Below are 19,546 nucleotides of genomic sequence, written 5' to 3'. Positions count from 1 at the left end.
ACTTTTCAACGAGAAGCCTTTACTAATGTCCTCATGCGCTGCACATCTTTCTGTCCGCTCTGACCTGGAGTGGAGCTGCAAACCAGCTTGTATCTTACAGCAGGATCTGCATTGTATAGTCAAATCTTAATGTGACGTCATCATTTCCACCTGAAACACTCTTTATAGGTATGGGTGCATCAGTTAACTGTGGTCTGTGATGCACCTGCAAAAGAGGTGCATGATAGCAGCGCTCTACAGAATTTGTCACATCTGCCACCATGACTAAAACTGATGTACGTTTCTGGGATCATGGTGGAGTTTCTAGACATCCCCTGTATGTATATACAAACCAAATTGTGAGCAGCTGTTTAAAAAAAACATTGTCATCAGACAATGAAAGAGTCTGCAAAATCAGCCCTTGTAAATCTCACAGACAGTGCAAATATGACATTAATCACTGAGCTGACTCGGGTCCAAATCCTGAAGGGTAACCCTTGCTCATGCAGGGAGGCGTAGGGAACAGTCGCTTCTGGAGCAGATGGCTAGCCAAGGATTTAAAAAAAAAAAAAAACAACAATTACAAACCCTGCAAGAAATCTCATCTGTAATCCTCCCGGACAGCTTACAGGATCAGGGCAGGATTTGTATTTTATGGTATTTTTTATATAAATAAAACAAGCAAAAAAAGAAAACAGCAAGGCTATTAGAGTTCCTTGAATAACGGCATGTTAATGCCTCTATCAGTGTGATCTGTATTACAGTGTTTGCTGTATGATGGAGTGCTGGAGGCTGCAGGGTTGGTTGTGAGAGTGGGAGTGTCTGAGTGAAGGGGCTTATCACTGCCAATGTCAGATCAGGGGACGTGTTCCGTCTGCATTTCAAACACAGTAGTACAGAAGTCACACGGGGGCCCGTGAGCGTTGCTGAAGTGTCCAGTGGATCCTGACTCTGCTTCCTCTCTTGCAGTGCGTTACTTACTGAGGAACAGCGTGGATCCCAATCTCTGCAATGATGACGGCTTGACTGCATTGCATCAGGTAAGAACACAGAGTGGATAAGGGGTGGGTCAGCGTGGAGCCCCAGCCAGGGCACTGCCTCTGCAAGGGGTCAGGATGGAGTTCTGCGACATGCAATATAGAAACTGCAGGACAGGATGTATTGCATGACGGGGCTGAATGCTTTGGAACCAGGAAGCACTCAGTAGGAGCCAGTCACTAAGATTATGCAAACAATGGCAGGTGAGTTCGGGTGGCTTTATTGTACTGCACAATCACTTAAACCAGGAAAGGAGCAGATGTGACCCAAGTCAGAGACCTTGACAAGCTTATAGCACAATACGAGTGATAAACCTACACAATGAAAAGAATACAGCAGTCACACGGTAGCACACACGGCTGCCCTTACTGGCAACCTGATAATGGTCAGGGTCAAACAAGGCAGAAAGACTACTGACTAGAGAAGCTACTTGCCCTGTCTGCTATCGCTGTTCCTATTACAGCCCGCCCACTGGCATTGCCTGACTGGCAATCAGGACCCCCACTGATGTCTAACACTAGCTGTGTTGTTAGCCTTTGCATGAAGGCGTAATCTGATTGCTCAACAAATCCAGTTGCATGAATGCTGTGCTTTGAGGGCGATGAAGGGGTGCCATTGTTCCTGATGGTCTCTGTTGGAACAGAGAGGGAGGGTGAAGAGCGTGGGTTTAATAACAAGTGCTTCTGCGTGTCAGCTTGTGAGTTTTCAGTTGTTCTTTTCTTACTTCATTAATAACACACTTTATGCCTCGGGTTCCATCCTTATTGTCGAGGCTAATGGATGCAGCTGGATATCCACGCATGACTGGATGTGCAAGTGATATGTGAAGCTCAGTGGAAACCCACCAGCTAGGATTGCTACAGCACAATGCTATTTGTCACATTCAGAGAGCTGTCTGTAATTAAAGCGTGGCAAGCAAATGCTGCTGTAAGAGTGACTGCGTCCTTTTTATAAAGGAAAATGTTTAATATCTGAGCATCCCACGCAGCCTCCTCAGAGTATATGTCAATATTGTATAAAGATTACAGCGGTCCTGATAAAAATATATTGTGAAATTGTTATGTATCAAGTGAGAGTTATTCAGCCAGTATAGCGACTGTTTATAAAGTGATGCCTCGTTTGTATTTAAATCAAACTCTAGAAACGCTGCTTTCCTTGTTTAAGATTCTTCCACGTTTACTTCCAGTGCTGAATGCAGACACATTCCGATAACAATGATCAGCTCAGATACAAAGTGACAAGCGTGTTAATGATGCAGGAAGAGCATGAGGTGCAGACTGCGTCTCCTGTACGGAATACAGTTTGGAGGGAGGAGGGGGGCGTTTCTAATGCTTCGCGTGGACTTGCTGTAGTGCAGTTCCCCTGGGCGCCCATCTAGTCTGATCCTTCCCTGCCCTAAACACTAAATATTTGATGTTGTGTGTCTCAAAGCTCTTTATCGTAATTGAGATGAGGGCTCAGGGGAAGCGTGAAGGATACGCCCAGCTGGGTGGCAGATAACCTCTCGGAATGAAGAAGCAGCAGCTTTGTGTTTAGTCTGAGGTCCTGGGGCCCAAGCAGAACGTGCAAATACTAACAAACCAGTCACCCTCACTCTTCAGTTCATAGGTAATGGGTAGCTGGAAGTGTCTGAAGAGGTTATTCAGAATTACCATTGTCGTGTGCGTACGTAAAAATGAAGCTGTTGATTTTACTGCCTTCTGTTATTCCCTAAACAACTTAGCACTCAGTGCAGACATTAAAGAGCTTACCACGCCCCCAACATCAACTGCATGTGGAAATTGCGAAGTTCCCTTTCCAATTACTGTCAGGGTTTCAGCAGGAAAGTTACTGCTTGTAATTCCAGGGCGTTTTTCTTCTGCTGTCTTACCGAGATGCTTCTTGTAAAATGCATCTTTTCACAGTGTGCTCTTTCCGAGTTAAATGAAAGCAGCCTGACTCTGGTGTGTGCTTGTGTGCCTCTCTCCTCAGTGCTGCATAGATAACTACGAAGAGATCGCAAAGATCCTCCTGAACCGCGGGGCCAACGTCAACGCGCAGGACAACGAGCTGTGGACCCCCCTCCACGCCGCGGCCACCTGCGGCCACGCCAGCCTGGTCGAGCTCCTCATCCAGCAGTGAGTCCCTCCGTCAGCACCCACAGCACAAAGCCCATAGGGGCACTGCAGTGCATGCTGTGCACATACAGCTTTTACTATTACCACACACACTAGTTATGTCACATTAACAGCTCTAATGAAACACATATGCAAATTACACTGGGGAGTAAAAACTTTGATCATTCAGGACCACTTAACATTGTAGGTGGCATGCAGCAATGTTTGAAGCCAGTTCAGTTAGCTTAGTAACGTTTCTGTTTAGATTACTTTTCAATCACTCTGCTGCTTGAATAATGCATGCCCTGTTAAGCATGGATTTCACCGGTCCCCTCCTGGTGTTCCTCTCTGTCTGTCTCTTTGGGCTCCCAAGCGCAGCGATATCAGTATAAGTGAGGGCTCTGTGCGGGGAACAGAAACACCATTCCACCACAGCCCTTTGATCTTTCAGTTCATTAGTGGGTTATTTCACGGGTTAACCCTTACTGAAAAATCTCAACGGAAAAAGTAATAGCTAGAGTCAGATGCAAGGCTAACTCATTATTCGATTGCCAGCGGTACCGTCAAAAACTGTATGACGTCCCAGTTCTGGGGGTTGATGTCTTAGTCTCAGAGTGTGGTAAGAAAAGTTTGTGCAGCAAGTGGAAAGAAGAATACCTTTTAAAACATCAGAACTGTTAGAATGCAAAAAACACTGTTCTGTTTTTACAGTAGAGATGTGCTCTCCTTGTCTGAATGCAGCTGCCATGCTGAAACGCTCTCCAATTAATTCTGGAATTACTGAGCTCTTGGGGCACATAATAAAAATCTCCGTGTCAGAGATCAGTGTTCAGCTTGACTGAGTAATACTCCTTCCTGCATGCGCTGTTTGCATTCTGTATTGAAACAGTGTCTGCATATTATCAATGCAGGCTGTATTAAATACATAACAAGGGTCCTCACATATTGACTTCAGTGCAGCTGAAACTGAGGTCTGTGATTCCACAAACTAAGTTGGCAATCTGTTTGTGTCCTTGACTGTCTCAAAAGTTCAAATCAGTGTGTGTTGATGGTGTGGCCTGCTTAACTCTTAACTAATTACAGAGTGACTACCCTGGGATTATTAATTCAATAGTTTCAATGTCTTGTGCTGAAAACTAAGTTCAAGTGGGTATAGATATGCATATCAGTATTTTAGATGACTTTACCGGTTGTCAGTTTGTAGAGTTATCTTTCTTATATTTCCAGAGCAGATCTTCCTGGTGAAATTCTCAAAGTGAATGCTGTACTGTAGTGACTGTGTAGTCTAAGATGGATTGAAGTGTGTGTCACGGTGCCTCTCTGCTCACAGGGGCGCTGACCTGTTGGCGGTGAACTCGGATGGCAACATGCCTTATGACCTGTGTGAGGATGACCCCACCCTTGACATCATCGAGATGGCCATGGCCAATCGAGGTAAGAGGGCGGGGTGAGGGGAAGGTGGGGGAGGCGGCCAGGGGGCTTAGCGCTCGTCTGGGCAGATGGTGCTGCACAGTGGCTCAAGGGAATTTCATTCTGCGTTAATGCTATGAAGATTAAGGGGCTGCGTGCTGGAGAGCAAGGTCTGATCTCTGAGTAAGTTTAACTCTTTTCTGAAAAGAACAAAGAAATAATCCCTGTTACAATATCTTTGGTCTGTGACCATAAGTAATAGAATTTTATTAATCATGTTATTTATGCACGGTATTTTTCCCCATGGTTTTACTCTGCATTTTCCATAGTTTACCCTGGTTTGTAATTGTGCTTTACCATACTGTACCTCGTTATTCTTTACAATGCTTATCATGCTTTCACTGTGCTTGATTACACTTTGCTGTGATTTTACTGTTGGACACTTTTATAAGAGATGATCCAAAATCCTCACAAGTAAATGAAAATAAAAAGAAAGTGAGCTAGCCCTGGGCAGTGCAGTGTGAGCTTCCCTGCATTACTCCACAAGCATGGCCAATGGGATCAGACCCAGGTTCAGTCTCTAAGCCCATCTCTTTTTTATACCTGGAAATGTGCCCCGAGGTAACAGACCTTGTGATGGTTGAGACCCCCAAACTCATTTCTCTTGTAACTTAACCCAGGGCTCTAGAGGTGAAAGAACACCAGTGCATTAGCCCACCACACCACGTCACGAAGCCCCCCTCCCTGATCCAACACATCGCTTGTTTTCAGGGATCACTCAGGAAATGATCAACGAGGTGCGGGTGGCGGTGGAGAAGCGCATGGTCTCAGACATCCAGGAGCTGCTGCAGAGCCACCAGGACCTCAGCAAGACAGACGAGCAGGGGGTCACACTGGTGAGTGAGGAGCGAAGAGAGGCCACTACAGGGACTATCCTCAGAGTAACGGATAGGGTTATGCGCTGGATATACAGGACAGTGAAGTGTGGTTGTATTCCGTATTCACTGCTTAATATTCCAGCATTGGGTCGACTGAAAACAGAGGAAAGCAGCATTTCCTGGACCGATAGAGCCGTTCTGCAGAAGAAGTGAAAAATGGGTTAATAGACACAATGATAGAGTGCATATATTACTGTAGGCTTCCTACCTCTGTAATAAATCAAAGCTAAGAACTCAATCTATCACAGTGACGGGTTTCTGAGCATTCCCTGTATGTCTTATCCTGCATTCACATCTCCAAACAGACAGATGAAATACTTTATTTGATAAGAGTCCAACTACACATACAGTCCACTGTTTGTAGTATGGGTGAGATATTGTAGCAGAGAACTAGAAGGCTGGATTTCCTGAAGGTGGCTTATCTCTTCTACCTGCCCGTTCCTCAGTCTTGCTTCAACGTTGTGAGTTGGCGAGCGTGCTCGATCATCATGCAGGGTGTGCTGTGGGTATTTGAGCCAATGCTTAACTCAATGCTGCCCTCCCCTGGTTATTTGGTGCACATGTATGCCGGAACACAACTGGATTTATCAGAGATCGTATCAGGTGCCGTTCGTCTTCCTAATCTCTCTGTCGTGGCGCTTTGAGGACAAGGGCAAACAAATAAAAATAAAGCATCTGTTATGTCGAGATGACAAGGTAGATAATCTCAGGATCTCTCTGTAAGTTTGAAATGATTTTGATCTCATTTCTCATGTGATCCTGACATCCCCCATCCCCCCATTCCTTTAAGAGAACCTGTTTGTAACACGCAGTTCAGGGTTTAAGGTTGAGGTCTTTTTTCAAGTGTTCTTTTAATTTGATCCTGATATCGTGTGCTTTCCCAAGGGTTTAGCAGGTTGTGAAGGGAGCTCTATAAACTTTTATTTTTTTACCAGCAGTACTGGCGCAAGCTTGAGATCCTGAAAGGGACTGGTCTCACATGTTGTCATCAAGCTGTATAAGGAGAGTGTTGTGTCCTAATCTCCTCTCCCTCTTTCCAGCTCCACATAGCTGCAGCGAATGGCTACATCCAGGCTGCAGAACTTCTCTTGGAGCAGGGAGCCCGGGTGGATATCAGAGACTTCGACGGGTGGCTGCCACTCCATGCTGCAGCCTGCTGGGGGCAGGTCAGTCCCTCACACTCCTTTACAAACCCCCTGGTCAGATCCATCCCTCCAGGAGTACCAGTGAGCCTTGTTGGGGCTGGGTGTGCCCACGCTGCAGAGGCTGTGGATTTACACACACCAGTCTCTGACACACTGTATTCACCCTTTACCTCCAAAAGCTTTCCTTCCACTAGTACTTCTCACTGTTGGTTATTTAAAACATGTAGTACCATCGACATGTCTTAAGGAAGAAACACAGTGAAACTCCTGGAACACACTATTTAGATGGACAGGACGTTTACTGTTGGCCCCTTTAAAAAGTTCCGGTGGAAATAAGAGAAGCTGGAAGGGCAATCATTGCAATTATGCCGTACTGTAATTTGCCAAAAATTTGGAACCCAATGGCAGACAGACCGACAGACTGACATCCAGAGCTCTCCAGTGGATTCCTTCATGGAAACTCTGGAACCCCTGTGCAGAGGTGTGATTGTTTTATCGTGTGTGTTTCCAGATACAGGTGGCTGAGTTGTTGGTTTCCCATGGAGCCAGTCTGAACGCCAAAACCTACCTGGATGAGACTCCTATCGGTGAGTTCAAGAATAAACCCCTTTCACTCACCCACACAACCTCCATATATGAGTCTTAATGTAAAAAACAACTGGGTCTGAGTCCCATTTGTACCAATGCAATCCTTGTTTCCAGGATTCATGAGACAGGGGCACTCTAACCTTTATTGTAATCCCCTACCCCCTTTCATACAATAGGCTTTACTGCCAAACCTTCATAACAATAGCTGTGATGATGACACAGCTGGTAATTATCCTGCCTTGCCAATGCATTGATCTGTTGCTACACTGCTTGACTGCCTTTAACTTACCATAGTGTCTGTGTGTGTGCCTGTCTGTCTGTCAGTCTGTGTGTCTGTGTGTGTCTGTGTGTGTGTCTGTGTGTCTGTCTGTGTGTCTGTCTGTCTGTCAGTCTGTGTGTCTGTCTGTCTGTCTGTCTGTCTGTCTGTCTGTCTGTCTGTCTGTGTGTCTGTCTGTCAGTCTGTGTGTCTGCCTGTCTGTCTGTGTGTGTATCTGTCTGTCTGTTTGTTAATTGGTCTGCTTGTTGTCTTGTTGTCTTAGTATCTGCTCTCCTGCCCATCTGTCAAACTAGCTTGCAGCTTATTGGCTCTACTGTAATCCTACTGTCTGTGTATCCCAGCAGGCTGCTAATCCATCTATTAGACTGATGATCTGCAGACAGATTATTACAAATCTTTATAACACATTCCAAACTGTAGAAACTTTCCTAAACTGCTTGCTCTAATGTAGTTCTGCACTCCATAAGTAATGCATTGCTAATATCTCCCCTGCATCAGAAGCAGCTGTCCATGTCTCGAAATGAAAGCCATTGTAAATGTGAAATAAAATAGCAAACAAATTATTTTTATTGAAATGAAGTTCTATAATTCAATGCTCCTTTATTGGTTATACTGTATATGAGAAAAGGACAGCAATATATTTGACGTATATTTCTACCCGACCTCAGACTGGGACCTAGGAGTCCTGTGAGGATCCAACGTGATTTCCGACGGCGCTGAGATAAAATAGGACTGAAAGGGTTAACAAAAGGTTATGAGTAGGTCCCATCGTCATCAGTGGGAAAGCTGGTTATTAAAATGTTTCGGTGATCAGATATAGACAGTGTAAGCGCGGAGTGAAGCCTCAGTGAGACTGATCGGCCAGGTCTGCTGTGTTGTGTTCCTCAGACCTGTGTGAGGACGAGGAGTTGAAAACCATGCTCCTGGACCTGAAGCACAAGCATGACATCATCATGAAGTCCCAGCTCACACACAAGACTTCTCTGTGTCGGAGGACCTCCAGTGCAGGCAGCCGGGGGTGAGTGCTGCCCCCTAGTGTTCTCCCCGTTGCTCAGTTTGAAACCTTCTTTTCTCAAAGCATTCTCTCCACGTGTAATAGATTATTATTCTAAGGAATTCTAATGACAGTCTTAGTCAAAAAGTTTGTCTGCTTGGTATTGTCTCTCACAAAGCCCAAGCACTAACATACCGAGTCATTTATTACAAGTTTCATTATGCAAATGTTACAGCGTCTGAAAAAAAAAAAGTCTTTTGATCGCTGATTAATGGGGAAATAAAACTTAAGGAATATGTATTACATGTTAAACTGTGTAGCAGTGAACAGCATGGATTCTGATTTTAATGAAGGATTAGAATTAACCAGCGTTAATTCTAAATACCTTGACACAGGAAGCGAAGCTGATTGCTGGAGCTGGGTCATAGCGTGTGTGTGTGTGCGTCTCTCTGCAGGAAGGTGGTGCGCAGGGCCAGTATCTCCGATCGCAACAATCTCTACAGAAAGGAGTACGAGACTGAGGCCATTGTGTGGCTGGGGGGAAAGAAGCCACCCAGGGAGGGGGATGAGCAGGAGAGAGAGTCAGATCAGGAGAACACCGTTCCGGTAAGGCAGGGGGGCAGAGATTGACAGGGTTGTGTCTTCTGCTAGTAGTGGTAGTGTCGCCTTGCTTGCTGTCCATTGTGCTGGGTATGAGCTTTGTGTACACAGCGGGCTTGACCTGGTTTGAGGAGCACGGCACTGACCATGCAATCCTCCCTTGGTCTGCCAACCAGCAGATTTCAATCAATTTGAAAGAAGAAGAGAATAAGTCCAGAAGCTTTGTAAAATAAAAAGTTTTACTGTGATTTCTTACTCAGATTGTGGAAAAATCACCTGTAGAATGAAACTAATTTCCATATATTCCCTCAACCAGAAAGTAATGCCAGAGAAGACCCCCAAGCCAGCCAAAGAGCAGAAACCTGCTGACAGCACTACGAACGGGAAGATCTCCTTATCCAGCACCTCCACACACCCCCCTTGCAATGGAGACGCCCCCAGGAGCCCCTCGACCCCAGAGCCCCCCAGCTCCCTCACAGACCCCTGGGCTGCCTACAACGAGCGGAGCCACCAGACCCTGGCGGAGCTGAAGAGGCAGAGAGCCGCCACCAAGCTGCTCAGCCACCCGCTGCTCAACGGTCACCTCGCCAACGGGACCAGCCCGGCTGAGTCACGCCTCCCCCTGGTCTCCTCCAACGGGAGCACGGTTTATTACACAGTGACCAGCGGGGACCCGCCCCTTCTGAGACTCAAGCAGCCAGTGGAGGAGGTCAATGAGAAGACACAGGGCTGCTGTACCATTTCGTAGCGGTCAGCTTGCAGGGTAGAGGATTCCAAGTGATGTCACACAAGGGGGCGGGGTGGGCAGACATTCTGTACAGGGTCTGAAGCAAGTCACACTGCAGGTCATTGTCTGGTCATTCTCCTTAAAGAACACTGCAGCTTTGAGGATGGGTAGTTGATATGAGCTGAGGTCAAAACACCTAGTGACCACCACAAACCTGCTGTCTGTCACTGGGATGATATGTAGAGTACAGGGATTCCATTACTTCATTCTCATCTTCAGCGAGGTTTCAAAGCACAAAACATGCCAATGAATTCAATTATTCATAGAGCAGCAGGTCTGAGAAATCAAAGGATTTAGAGACACAGAGCTAAAACCAAGCTTCACCTGATCTGAATCCCAGCTAGAAGCCAAATACACATTTATTGTCTGTGCTTCAGAAATTATGTATTAAGCAAAAAATAATCGTGATGTGACTGGACACAGCAATGGCCTGGAAATGTTAAATGTTGAAGCCTGGTCTTTATCTCTTTCAAACATGCAGGCTGGTGGGCAGGTAGACGGGGAGTAAAGATCTGAGACACTGGCAGAGAACCTGAGCTGGCACTCTAACCGCTGAACCACGTGTGAATATTGTAAATCTTACTGTACAAAGCTGTAAATATGTTATTCATTTTTTATGTAAATGCTTAAATTATCTGTAGTTTACCACAGCTGTCAATATTTTCGATCTATATTTGTATAAATATTTTGTAAATATATCTATATCTAGTGTTACAGACAGTGTCAGGTCAGTAGTGCAGTTCTGCTTTCATTCAGATTAGCTGAAAGCCCCTCTCCTAGCCCTGAAGCACAGAGAGTCAGTGTTAGCATGCTGCACTATTGCAAATAGGTACCGCAGTGCACAGAACTGTATTTACTCCTGCATGCTCTAGGCTAATCCAGTGAGACTTATTAAATTACAATGCTTCTCTTCATCAATACTGTTAGAGATGTGTAAGAGGTGCAGCGTTATACAGACCCAATGCTATCTGCAGAACTGGTCAGCTACCCCCTGCCCATCATCATGCATGGTCAACTGACTTTACGCCTTCACTAACAAAAGTGAATTGACCCATTAAGGGGGCAAGGATGACCCTGCCATTTCTCATGATATGCAAGTGTTGAGGTTCTGTTGGAACAGAAGACAAACTGCACTTCAAAGCAGCCAGAGGGCAGTACATCCTTTAAACTGAGATGTAAAAGAAATGACATGTCTTAAATGACATTCTCAAAACGTGGAGCTAGTAAGTTAGATGGTGTGTTTGGACCTCCTCTTCATAAAGGTGGTTCAGTTTGTGTTTCATAAACCACAGACGCATACCGGCTACCCTCTTTATTTCAAGAAATCCGCGCTCCATTCCAGAACATTCTGTCAGTTCTAAAGACAATGCAGAGAACGCTGGAATTAGGAGAGACATTCTAGGGCATCTTAACCAAGCAAGATCATGAGGAGGAGCAGCTATATTGCAACTGAGTAGTGTAGTACAAAGCACTGGCAGGTTCATCGTTGGCAGGTAATTACTGTACAGTGATTAGTGCAATGTGTTTTCACCCAGATTTCATACCATGACTGATGTCAAGGTATTGTGAGGGTTTCTGCTTCCGGAGGGTGTCTATCCTGGTACTTGTGCACACCGGTATGTGATCGTATGGGGCTGATTAAAGTGACAAAGAGGAGTTGGAACTACTGATTTTGTAAGTACTGGGAAATGATGGTTGTATCAACGGATTTTAAATAAATTGTATATTTTGTTCAGATGCTGGTGTTTTTGTTTTTGTCTTTTATTGTGAGAGTTTGTGTTGAAAGTTGAGTGTTTAAGACTTTGGATCTACTATTGCATAGACTGACAAACAATGGCACCAGTAAGATAGCAGCCTTTAGACTCCAAATTGGACTGTATTCATTCAGGCACTGGGAAGTGTGTATTATGCCCTCTGCTGGCTTAATGGGGTATTTCCATTGCAAGTTTTAAAATACATTCCTATGGAACAATGCAAAATAAAGCACTGTATTGACTAGTTGTTATTTTAGTTATGTGTGCTTACTGATTAAAAAAGAATACTGACAATAGAGAGATGTAATTGTTCTGTTCTGGTGAACCTTGTGTGTGTCTCTCTCACATCAGCCTTATAGGGACCTCTTGGAGGTAAGCAAGGTGAATGTCATTTTACAAAGCCAGTGCTACTCTTGGTAATAAGGGATATCCTTTCAGAGTTTCCTAGGTTGGATTAGGTACTGTAACCCACAGGATGTTATCCATGAAAAGCAGGTCTGGCTATACTGAGCTATACCAGTGTGTGTGTGTAGTATATATATATATATATATATATATATATATATATTATATATATATATATATATATATTATATATATATATATATATATATATATATAACAGTATAAACCTCCCCCCATTGAAAATAAACAATGGTATTTTCACTACAAGACTTTCTTTCTGCGCTGCCAGTTTGTAGCGTCTGACCCAATGAGAACAGCAGTGGTTTCCTGGTTCGTTTCTGCTCTGTTGGTGGTTTTCACACTGCTCTGCCTCAGACTCTATTGTAGGGAGGCTCATTCAGTCTCTTTCAATAGGACGCCCTTGCCACTGGCCCCTTCACATAATTCACTCCATTCTCAATGAGAGCCCACTTGGGATGAAGAGCCAAAAGAATGACGTTTTCAAAAGCCTGCACGCTGTTTCACATCAATCTGAACTGCACCAGGCAAGGGGGGGGTGCAGAGCTCTGCTTGCTGGTTGCTCTTTGAAACGGAGAAACCTGTCTTTGAACCTCATTCATGTTTTCATTAATTTTCAAGAAACTGCAATTAGAATTCAGTCGCGAAGGCCAAGCTGCAGCCATTTAAACAAAAATGAGCAGAAGGCTAATAAAAAGGGGGAGGGTTATAAGAAAATGCATACAGGGGATACGTTGCATGGAACTTTCATTGCATGGACCCAAGGATTTAAACTGTAATGCACTAGAATTGATCTGATATGAGGGGAATGAAGACGCTTGTTTGGAGCATGTTGTTTTTTTCCCCACAGATATTTCTGTCTGCAATGTGCTGTGGCTGCATGAATGCAGTCCGGGTCTGTGCAGAGCAGGAGCCAGCTGGCTGTGTGTAAGAGGGCTCAATGTGGAAGGACGTGGATCTCTGCCAGTTTTCTGTGCAGCCCCGCCTTGCAGAGCTCTAGGGGCTGTGGATGAATGCATATGCTAATGAATCCTGGTCTGAGAACTACCTAGCCCCAGGGATTTCACAGAGAAGAGCTAAACTGTCTGGAAACTGGCATTGTGTAAAAAAAAAAAAAAAAAAAAAAAAAACCCAAAAAACAAACTGATATCAAGTTCCCAGCCTCCCTGGGAAGAACTCACCTTGTCTGGTTTATCAAAACTTGTGTATTTTAGAAATGTGTCCAAAAAACACCATATCTTGACAGACCCCAGCAAGTTATTGTGAATCCAGTTCATTCTGGATCACAGGGATTATAATGATTACTTCAAGGGAAGCGCTTGGAAGAGCAGATAAGGATTGGACACGCACACACACAAACACAGTTTCAGTTTCTGATTCATGAGATAAGGTTACATGCTGCCCTTATCTCTCATAGCCAGGCCTACATAAGGTGTATTACAGTAGTACCAGGAACAATGAAAGTACAGTTCAGATTAGAGGATAAAACAATGAGAGAGAGAGAGAGAGAGAGAGAGAGAGAGAGAGAGAGAGAGAGAGAGAGAGAGAGAGAGAGAGAGAGAGAGAGAGAGAGAGAGAGATAGCATCTATTTTAGTTTGAGCTGCTTCTGTATGTTCTGCAGCAAGAAGATGTGGAAGAACAAGGCAGACCCTTCAACACCGGCATGCAAATCGAGGTCCTGCTTTGCATCGCTCTGAGGCTGAGCCTTCAGCACCCTGACACTGTGTAGGTGACACGGTTAGCGGGCGGTAGTCTTGATGTGTAGAACAGGAAATAGGTATGCTTGTACACATGTCAGCAGCATGCACGGAAGCTCACAGGCCTCTAAAAGAAACAAGCCTCCATTTTTTGATCAGCTTTCTTATTTCTGCAGACTCATTACCGCCTTTCAAAAGCGTTCCACTGCTCTTTGGAAGCAGAGCGCACAGTTGCTACAGCAACGGGAAGAAGACATGTTACAGGTACGCAAAGGCTGGCATCAATCATCATGTAGCTTCCCGGTATATCTGAACGTCATTGTTTTACCAGCGTGGACAGCACTATATTCCTAAAGCTCGACATACCCCCCATTGTAACTAAGAAATCAAAGAGTTCATTTTCACTAATGAGGCATAACCCATACACACCCTGACACACTTATGAGCACCACTGTTTTGTTAGCAATTGTAGTAAACATTATTACAAGTTATTTATCCCTACTTGTTAACAATTGAGTCTTGTGAGTTAAGCTTACAGATAACACTGTGTAACAATTTTTTTTTTTTTTTTTTGTTCCTGGGTAGTAAGTGTTATTTCCTAATTGATTATGCCTCAAAAGTATAGAAAATGGCTATTATTCCCCACAAACTTTGCTTTTGTGACCAGGACAGTGATATTTCAAAATATCACTATTTGCAATGGGAAAACGGGCAAATGTGTGTCTTTTCGTTCACATAAAGTCACAAAAATGACTACAGAACATTTAGAAGTGAGTAGTTTTTTGAGATTTACGATTATACTGTAAAACTACTCACTTCTAAATCTTTTGTAGTCATTTTTGTATTACTTTAGTATAAATACATGTTAATTTGGATTCATATGTTGTTTTTTTCTGACTATGTGAACGAAAAGATTTTTGCCCATTTTCCCATTGGAAATAGTGATATTTTGAAATATCACTGTCCTGGTCACAAAAGCAAAGTTTGTGGGGAATAATAGCCATTTTCTATACTTTTGAGGCATAAGCAATTAGGAAATAACACTTACTACCCAGGAACAAAAATTGTGCTACATAGTGTTATCAGTCCGAGTGCCTGAGTTTTGAAAGACATATAAGAGACAGTGGCGCAGTCAGTTCTAGGTGTTTGCTAGACAATTCTCTGTGAAATACAGTGAGTAAAATGCAACCAGCTTGTGAAGCACTGTAGTGAATACCAAATGCATGCACACAAAAAGGTTAAAGCTGATCAGAGTTTCCAACATGTTAGTCATGACTTTTTCTAAAAGAAGTGGCACTGTGGCTTACAATGGAGATGAAAGAATTGCCAATGAAAAGGTGCATGTAAAGAATTGATTATTGAGATCCAAAGTGTTACAGGATCGTTTATATAACACAGGGTTCTCTGATATAACTAAATAAACTAGAACTCAAACAGGGATCATGTCAGCTTTATATGAAACTGTAGTGAAAAACCTTGAAGCAGTAAAATATTAGAAAATGGCTTTATTCTAAACTGTAGGAGCCTCATTTAGAAACAAGTCCGTACGTAGATATATAGGATATTCCTATCTATTCTATATATATATATAATATCGAATATATATATAATATATCTATATATATATATATATATATATATATATATATTATCCCGTTAAATATATTACAACGCATAGGCCTACATGTATTAATATTTGTAATGCCCCCTTTTCTTTTTGATGTATGGTCATATATAACCATACATCACACGTTATGAAATACCTGACGTCACCCACTCGTTTGGGTCTCTAATTTGTTTGTTGTCGAAGTAAACTAGGGGGCGTGGCTTCCGATCCCATTGGTCAGCGGGTCTCTTGTAATGTCAAGCTAGCACTGTAAACAGATGAATCACACGGTGCCGTGTCGAGCAGGTCGATAGCACAGCAAGCGGGAGGGCAAGTAAAGTAGAGCTGGAAAAAGTTGAGGGTTTTGTTTTCGTCTCATCGCTGTAGTGCAAGCAAAGACCTACGCCGTGGCGACAGCATAAAGATTAGCAGATCCAGTTATAGTTTGCAGAAAGCGGAGAGCTGGATCATGCTTCTATCAAGGGGTGTTCGGTTACCGGTGCGGCTACAACATGCAAGCACTGTTGGTGCGTCGGTGAATTTTTTTGGATGCAGCATTCTTGGAAATCCAGGTGCTAGTACTATTCGTAGTACGAGAATAAGAAAGCGGGTCAATGCTGCTGCTACCCGACCATTGCGTAATTCTGCACAGCCTGTTTTCACTGGTATATATGTCCAGCAGGGCGGTTGGGAAGCTGCAATCGAGAAAAGTATTCGCAGTCCATTATTGTGGAGAGATTTACCGAATATCGAAGGGGGAGACAAGGCGATGTTATTTAAAACAGATCCGACCTCCGAAGATTACAAGCGTAAATCTGCAAACTGGATTAATCCTCTGCCTTGGGAAGAAAGTTTGGCCGCAGCGGGGAACGTGTTTAATGAGACCGCAGCGGGGCTGCAGAGCCGTCTGTTCCACTGTAATAAAGCGAAAGGGTTGCCGATTCCCTGGGCTCTTTCTTCTGCCAGTGCTGCGGGGTGTGACCGGTTCAGAGGCGCGGATCTGTCGCCGGCGCTGAGCTCAGAGAACAGGCGCCTTTATCTTTTCAGTCCAGCGGCAGGGAGGCTCCAAATGCGGGCGTGTTTCTCGACTTCATCCGCCCGGCAACAAGAGATAAAAAAAACTGCCGACCAAGGTTCAAGATCAATCAAGGCATGTTTTTTCTAGTTTGAATGCAATATTGTTATCGTAATGTTGAACTGGTTTCAGTGTGTCTGTTTTCTTACCTGTAAAGAGTTTTAAAACAGCTCACGTTTTGACAGTTATATATTACTGTATTGTGGGTATAAAAAACGAGTGTTTTTTAGTCATGTTTAAAAAAATAAGAAGGAAAACTAAAAACTGTTTGCCTTGGCATAATCCAAGAGTGCTTAATCATACCTGTTGGTAGCGTTTCAAAGTGATCGGGGTGGTTTGTGCCGTTGCCTCATTCACAAAGCAACCACCCCCTGTGGTAACCTGGTTTGTACGCGCTTAATGTAACTTGTTGATGGTAGATTTTTCGTCCAATTGATGCATCACTTAATTGGCGTTAAATAAAATATATAACACTTTTTTTCAAGTTTGACTAGCTTATCCCCGTTAATTATATTTCTAGATTATTTTGTAAAACAACAACAATAAGAATGAACTGACATAGTTCTTAACCCAGTCGCAATACTCAATACATCAAAGTTCGGGTTGGTCAAACAAAGGGCGCAGAAAGTATTTGCGGATTTTTGCAGCCCAGCATTCATTTAGTAATAAGAACAGAATGGATGCGTGTAGAATAATATAAAATACGCTGATCGTGGACGTGGGTACGGAACAGCCCAGCGTGACCATTTGTTCTTAAACCACAACACGAGACAGTGATGAATCTCTAAAATCTGCTCCGAGCTTGTGCATGCTATTAAAAACAGCCGCGGTCTGGCACGGCGTTTCCCAGCCACGCATACTGTGCACAATGAACACAGTACGGTGCGGTCTGCAGCTCATGCCCACTGCCTTGGCAAACGGCGAGTTGGCATCATGTGCTTCTTTTTGTATCACTCTGCCTCAAACAAATCTGTCTTTGTGGTCTGGCTCAGTATTTGGTTTATATTCGTATGCAGTTGTATCATTACTCATCTAGGTCAAGAGCTACCATTAAGAATGGCCTTTCACAGGAGTGTCAAAGATAGTCACACAGGAAACCTCCTTTTGGGTTATTAGAAATATTTCTATAGCCTATTTCCTTCTTTCTTGCCCACCCGTACTGTGCTGTATGCAGTAATTACAAAGTCAAAACAAACCCAATATATTAAATACAATAAAACCCATTGCTGCTGATGTTAATTCTTGACTTCTTTACAAAATGTCAAACTGTAATGAATATCAGGCTTTGTTTAACATATCACAAGACATATCTCCCTCCCAATACCCTTTAGATACTTCATACCCCCATGCTATATCTGGCACAGCCTCTCTGTCTCTTACATGTGACACATGCAGCTGTTGAGTGCAGATGTTGGCATAAACGGAAAATCTCCTGCCTTCTTGTAAAAGTTTAGTAAGATTGGGTTTGTTACGATGAGTAACCATTGGAGGTGGAGCATGGTGTCAGAGCTCGGTGATGAGTTCATGTGTGGTTTCTTCTAATTTTAAACCAGGCTTTGCTTATCTCATTTCCTGTTTAACTCTTTCTTGTCTGACCTCGTTCTAATAAAAGTTTTAAAAAAGACTGACCTTTTTGGTCAAGTATAAATGTCTGTGGTCAGCGCCGACTGTAGAAGTGTGAAACACAAGCATGTTCCCACAATGATGAAGTTGAATTCCAGCGCTCTACAATCCTGTGTTGTTTGCTTCCTGTCTGTTTGCCGCAGACGGAGAGCGGTGATTCCAGAGTGGGTGCTGCAGAACAGGAAAGAGAGGAAAACAGAAAACCCAACAAATCCCAGCAGCTGAAGAAGGTCTTCAAGGAATACGGAGCTGTCGGAGTCGCGTTCCACATCGGAATCTCCTTGATGTCGCTGGGGATATTTTACCTGGCTGTTTCCAGGTGAGCAGCTGAACCACACACACACACACACACACATACAGCATGAAGGCAGCCCACTCACTACCACTGAAATATAAACAAAGTAACAGCACAGTGGTTTGCATTCATGTAGGAACATTATGAAGAGTTACAGCTGGCACACAGGATAGCCAGCAAGTTGTGCCTGCGTCTATAGAAATATACTACATTTATTGGTAATTACCCAACATATTGTGACTGATGATTTTTAAATGAACTAACTCCTTACGATATTAATCTATTCCTGTTCTTTTTAATACTGTGATACAGTAATACATTCATACACATATTACACAATACCCAGCATGAACAGCAGATGCTCAGGCTGTGCCCAGTTCATGCCAGCTCCAGAGTACAGCATGCAGGGTCAATGGATGTGAAGGAAAGAAAAGAGTACCTTTTAGAACTGGTTAACTTCACAAAGCTGCCTGGGTGCGTCATTTCAGCCTCACCCTGCACACCTGGAATTGTTCTGTAACTGACTTGCTTAATACATTATCTATTAATGTGCTGCCCTGTCGGAACAGTGCTTGGTCATGCTGTTTTGCACATTTGATGTGCGCTGGTAAAGTGATCTTTAGCGGTGAAATGCCAGCCTGCTATTAGGAATGTAAGGCCCTGTTTACTTGTATAACTGGTGTTTTTCTTCCACTGTAACACCTTTGTCTTTTAATCTGCACTTTTCTGCCAAGTAAAGTTGACACGCTACTTTCAGTTGACCAGCTCACAAAGTAACTGAGCTTCTGAAGATTACACAAGAATGAGGGGGGAAAGGTGAGCATGTAACTGGAGCTGGGGCGGTCGCTTAGTAACCAGACAGGTGTATGTGCAGTATTATTTCTAAGCTAATGAATCTGGATCAAAATGATTTGTTCTTACACAGTGGAAAGCATACATAATGATGCATTAAAAGAACTGTTACAAAGAAAGATCATATATAAATTATATTGAAATAAAGATACAAAGGGATTCATCGCACTAGTTATCAGAAATACAGAATCGGAGACTTCAAACCAGCATCCAGTAAAACTCGTGCATCGTGACGCACATGATGTTGAAAGGAACATCACGTTGCCTCAATCGTGTTTGTCTGAAGTGATTCTCATTGTTGCAGAAGCTCCTTAGTCATGCGTAGTAGATAGAACACAGAGGGGGGGAAAACACTAAGACAAGCATGT

The 19,546-nt window shown here is 43.5% G+C and overlaps 2 protein-coding genes across 5 annotated transcripts; both read left to right on the top strand.

Annotated features, from left to right (window-relative positions):
- Positions 1-260: 260 nt before the first annotated feature.
- On the top strand, positions 261-11,585 carry ppp1r16b (protein phosphatase 1, regulatory subunit 16B). The gene is made up of 10 exons (XM_041240103.1): positions 261-275; positions 912-1,019; positions 2,989-3,134; positions 4,444-4,547; positions 5,295-5,419; positions 6,502-6,627; positions 7,118-7,193; positions 8,360-8,489; positions 8,921-9,071; positions 9,382-11,585. The coding sequence occupies exons 1-10, from the start codon at positions 261-263 to the stop codon at positions 9,811-9,813; spliced, it is 1,413 nt and encodes a 470-aa protein (XP_041096037.1). The 3' UTR covers positions 9,814-11,585.
- Positions 11,586-15,579: 3,994 nt separating this feature from the next.
- LOC121307850 lies at positions 15,580-19,540 on the top strand. 4 transcript variants are annotated; one of them, XM_041240148.1, is made up of 3 exons: positions 15,580-16,486; positions 18,178-18,350; positions 19,061-19,540. In XM_041240148.1, exons 1-3 carry the CDS (start codon positions 15,803-15,805, stop codon positions 19,101-19,103), a joined length of 900 nt encoding a protein of 299 aa, XP_041096082.1. In that variant the 5' UTR covers positions 15,580-15,802; the 3' UTR covers positions 19,104-19,540. The 4 variants fall into 4 exon arrangements, with proteins under 4 accessions (XP_041096082.1, XP_041096081.1, XP_041096084.1 ...); XM_041240147.1 differs by having other exon boundaries at positions 15,591-16,483; positions 18,175-18,350; XM_041240150.1 differs by having other exon boundaries at positions 15,594-16,483; positions 18,175-18,350; positions 19,084-19,540.
- The last annotated feature ends 6 nt before the right edge of the window (positions 19,541-19,546 follow it).

This window comes from Polyodon spathula, chromosome 59 (genome assembly GCF_017654505.1).
Source record: "Polyodon spathula isolate WHYD16114869_AA chromosome 59, ASM1765450v1, whole genome shotgun sequence".
In the NCBI taxonomy this organism is placed as follows: domain Eukaryota; kingdom Metazoa; phylum Chordata; class Actinopteri; order Acipenseriformes; family Polyodontidae; genus Polyodon; species Polyodon spathula.
Note: the sequence above shows the minus strand (reverse complement) of the source record. Positions and strands in the feature narration are given on the sequence as shown.

Excerpts from the sequence above, each read along its gene's own strand:
- ppp1r16b (XM_041240103.1), top strand. Across the intron at positions 1,020-2,988 it reads GCTTGACTGCATTGCATCAG|TGCTGCATAGATAACTACGA; the intron begins GTAAGAACACAG and ends CTCTCTCCTCAG. Across the intron at positions 7,194-8,359 it reads CCTGGATGAGACTCCTATCG|ACCTGTGTGAGGACGAGGAG; the intron begins GTGAGTTCAAGA and ends TGTGTTCCTCAG.
- LOC121307850 (XM_041240148.1), top strand. The coding sequence starts at position 15,803 with ATGCTTCTATCAAGGGGTGTTCGGTTACCGGTGCGGCTACAACATGCA. Across the intron at positions 16,487-18,177 it reads GTTCAAGATCAATCAAGGCA|GAGAGCGGTGATTCCAGAGT; the intron begins TGTTTTTTCTAG and ends TTGCCGCAGACG. Across the intron at positions 18,351-19,060 it reads TTTTACCTGGCTGTTTCCAG|TAAAGTTGACACGCTACTTT; the intron begins GTGAGCAGCTGA and ends TTTTCTGCCAAG.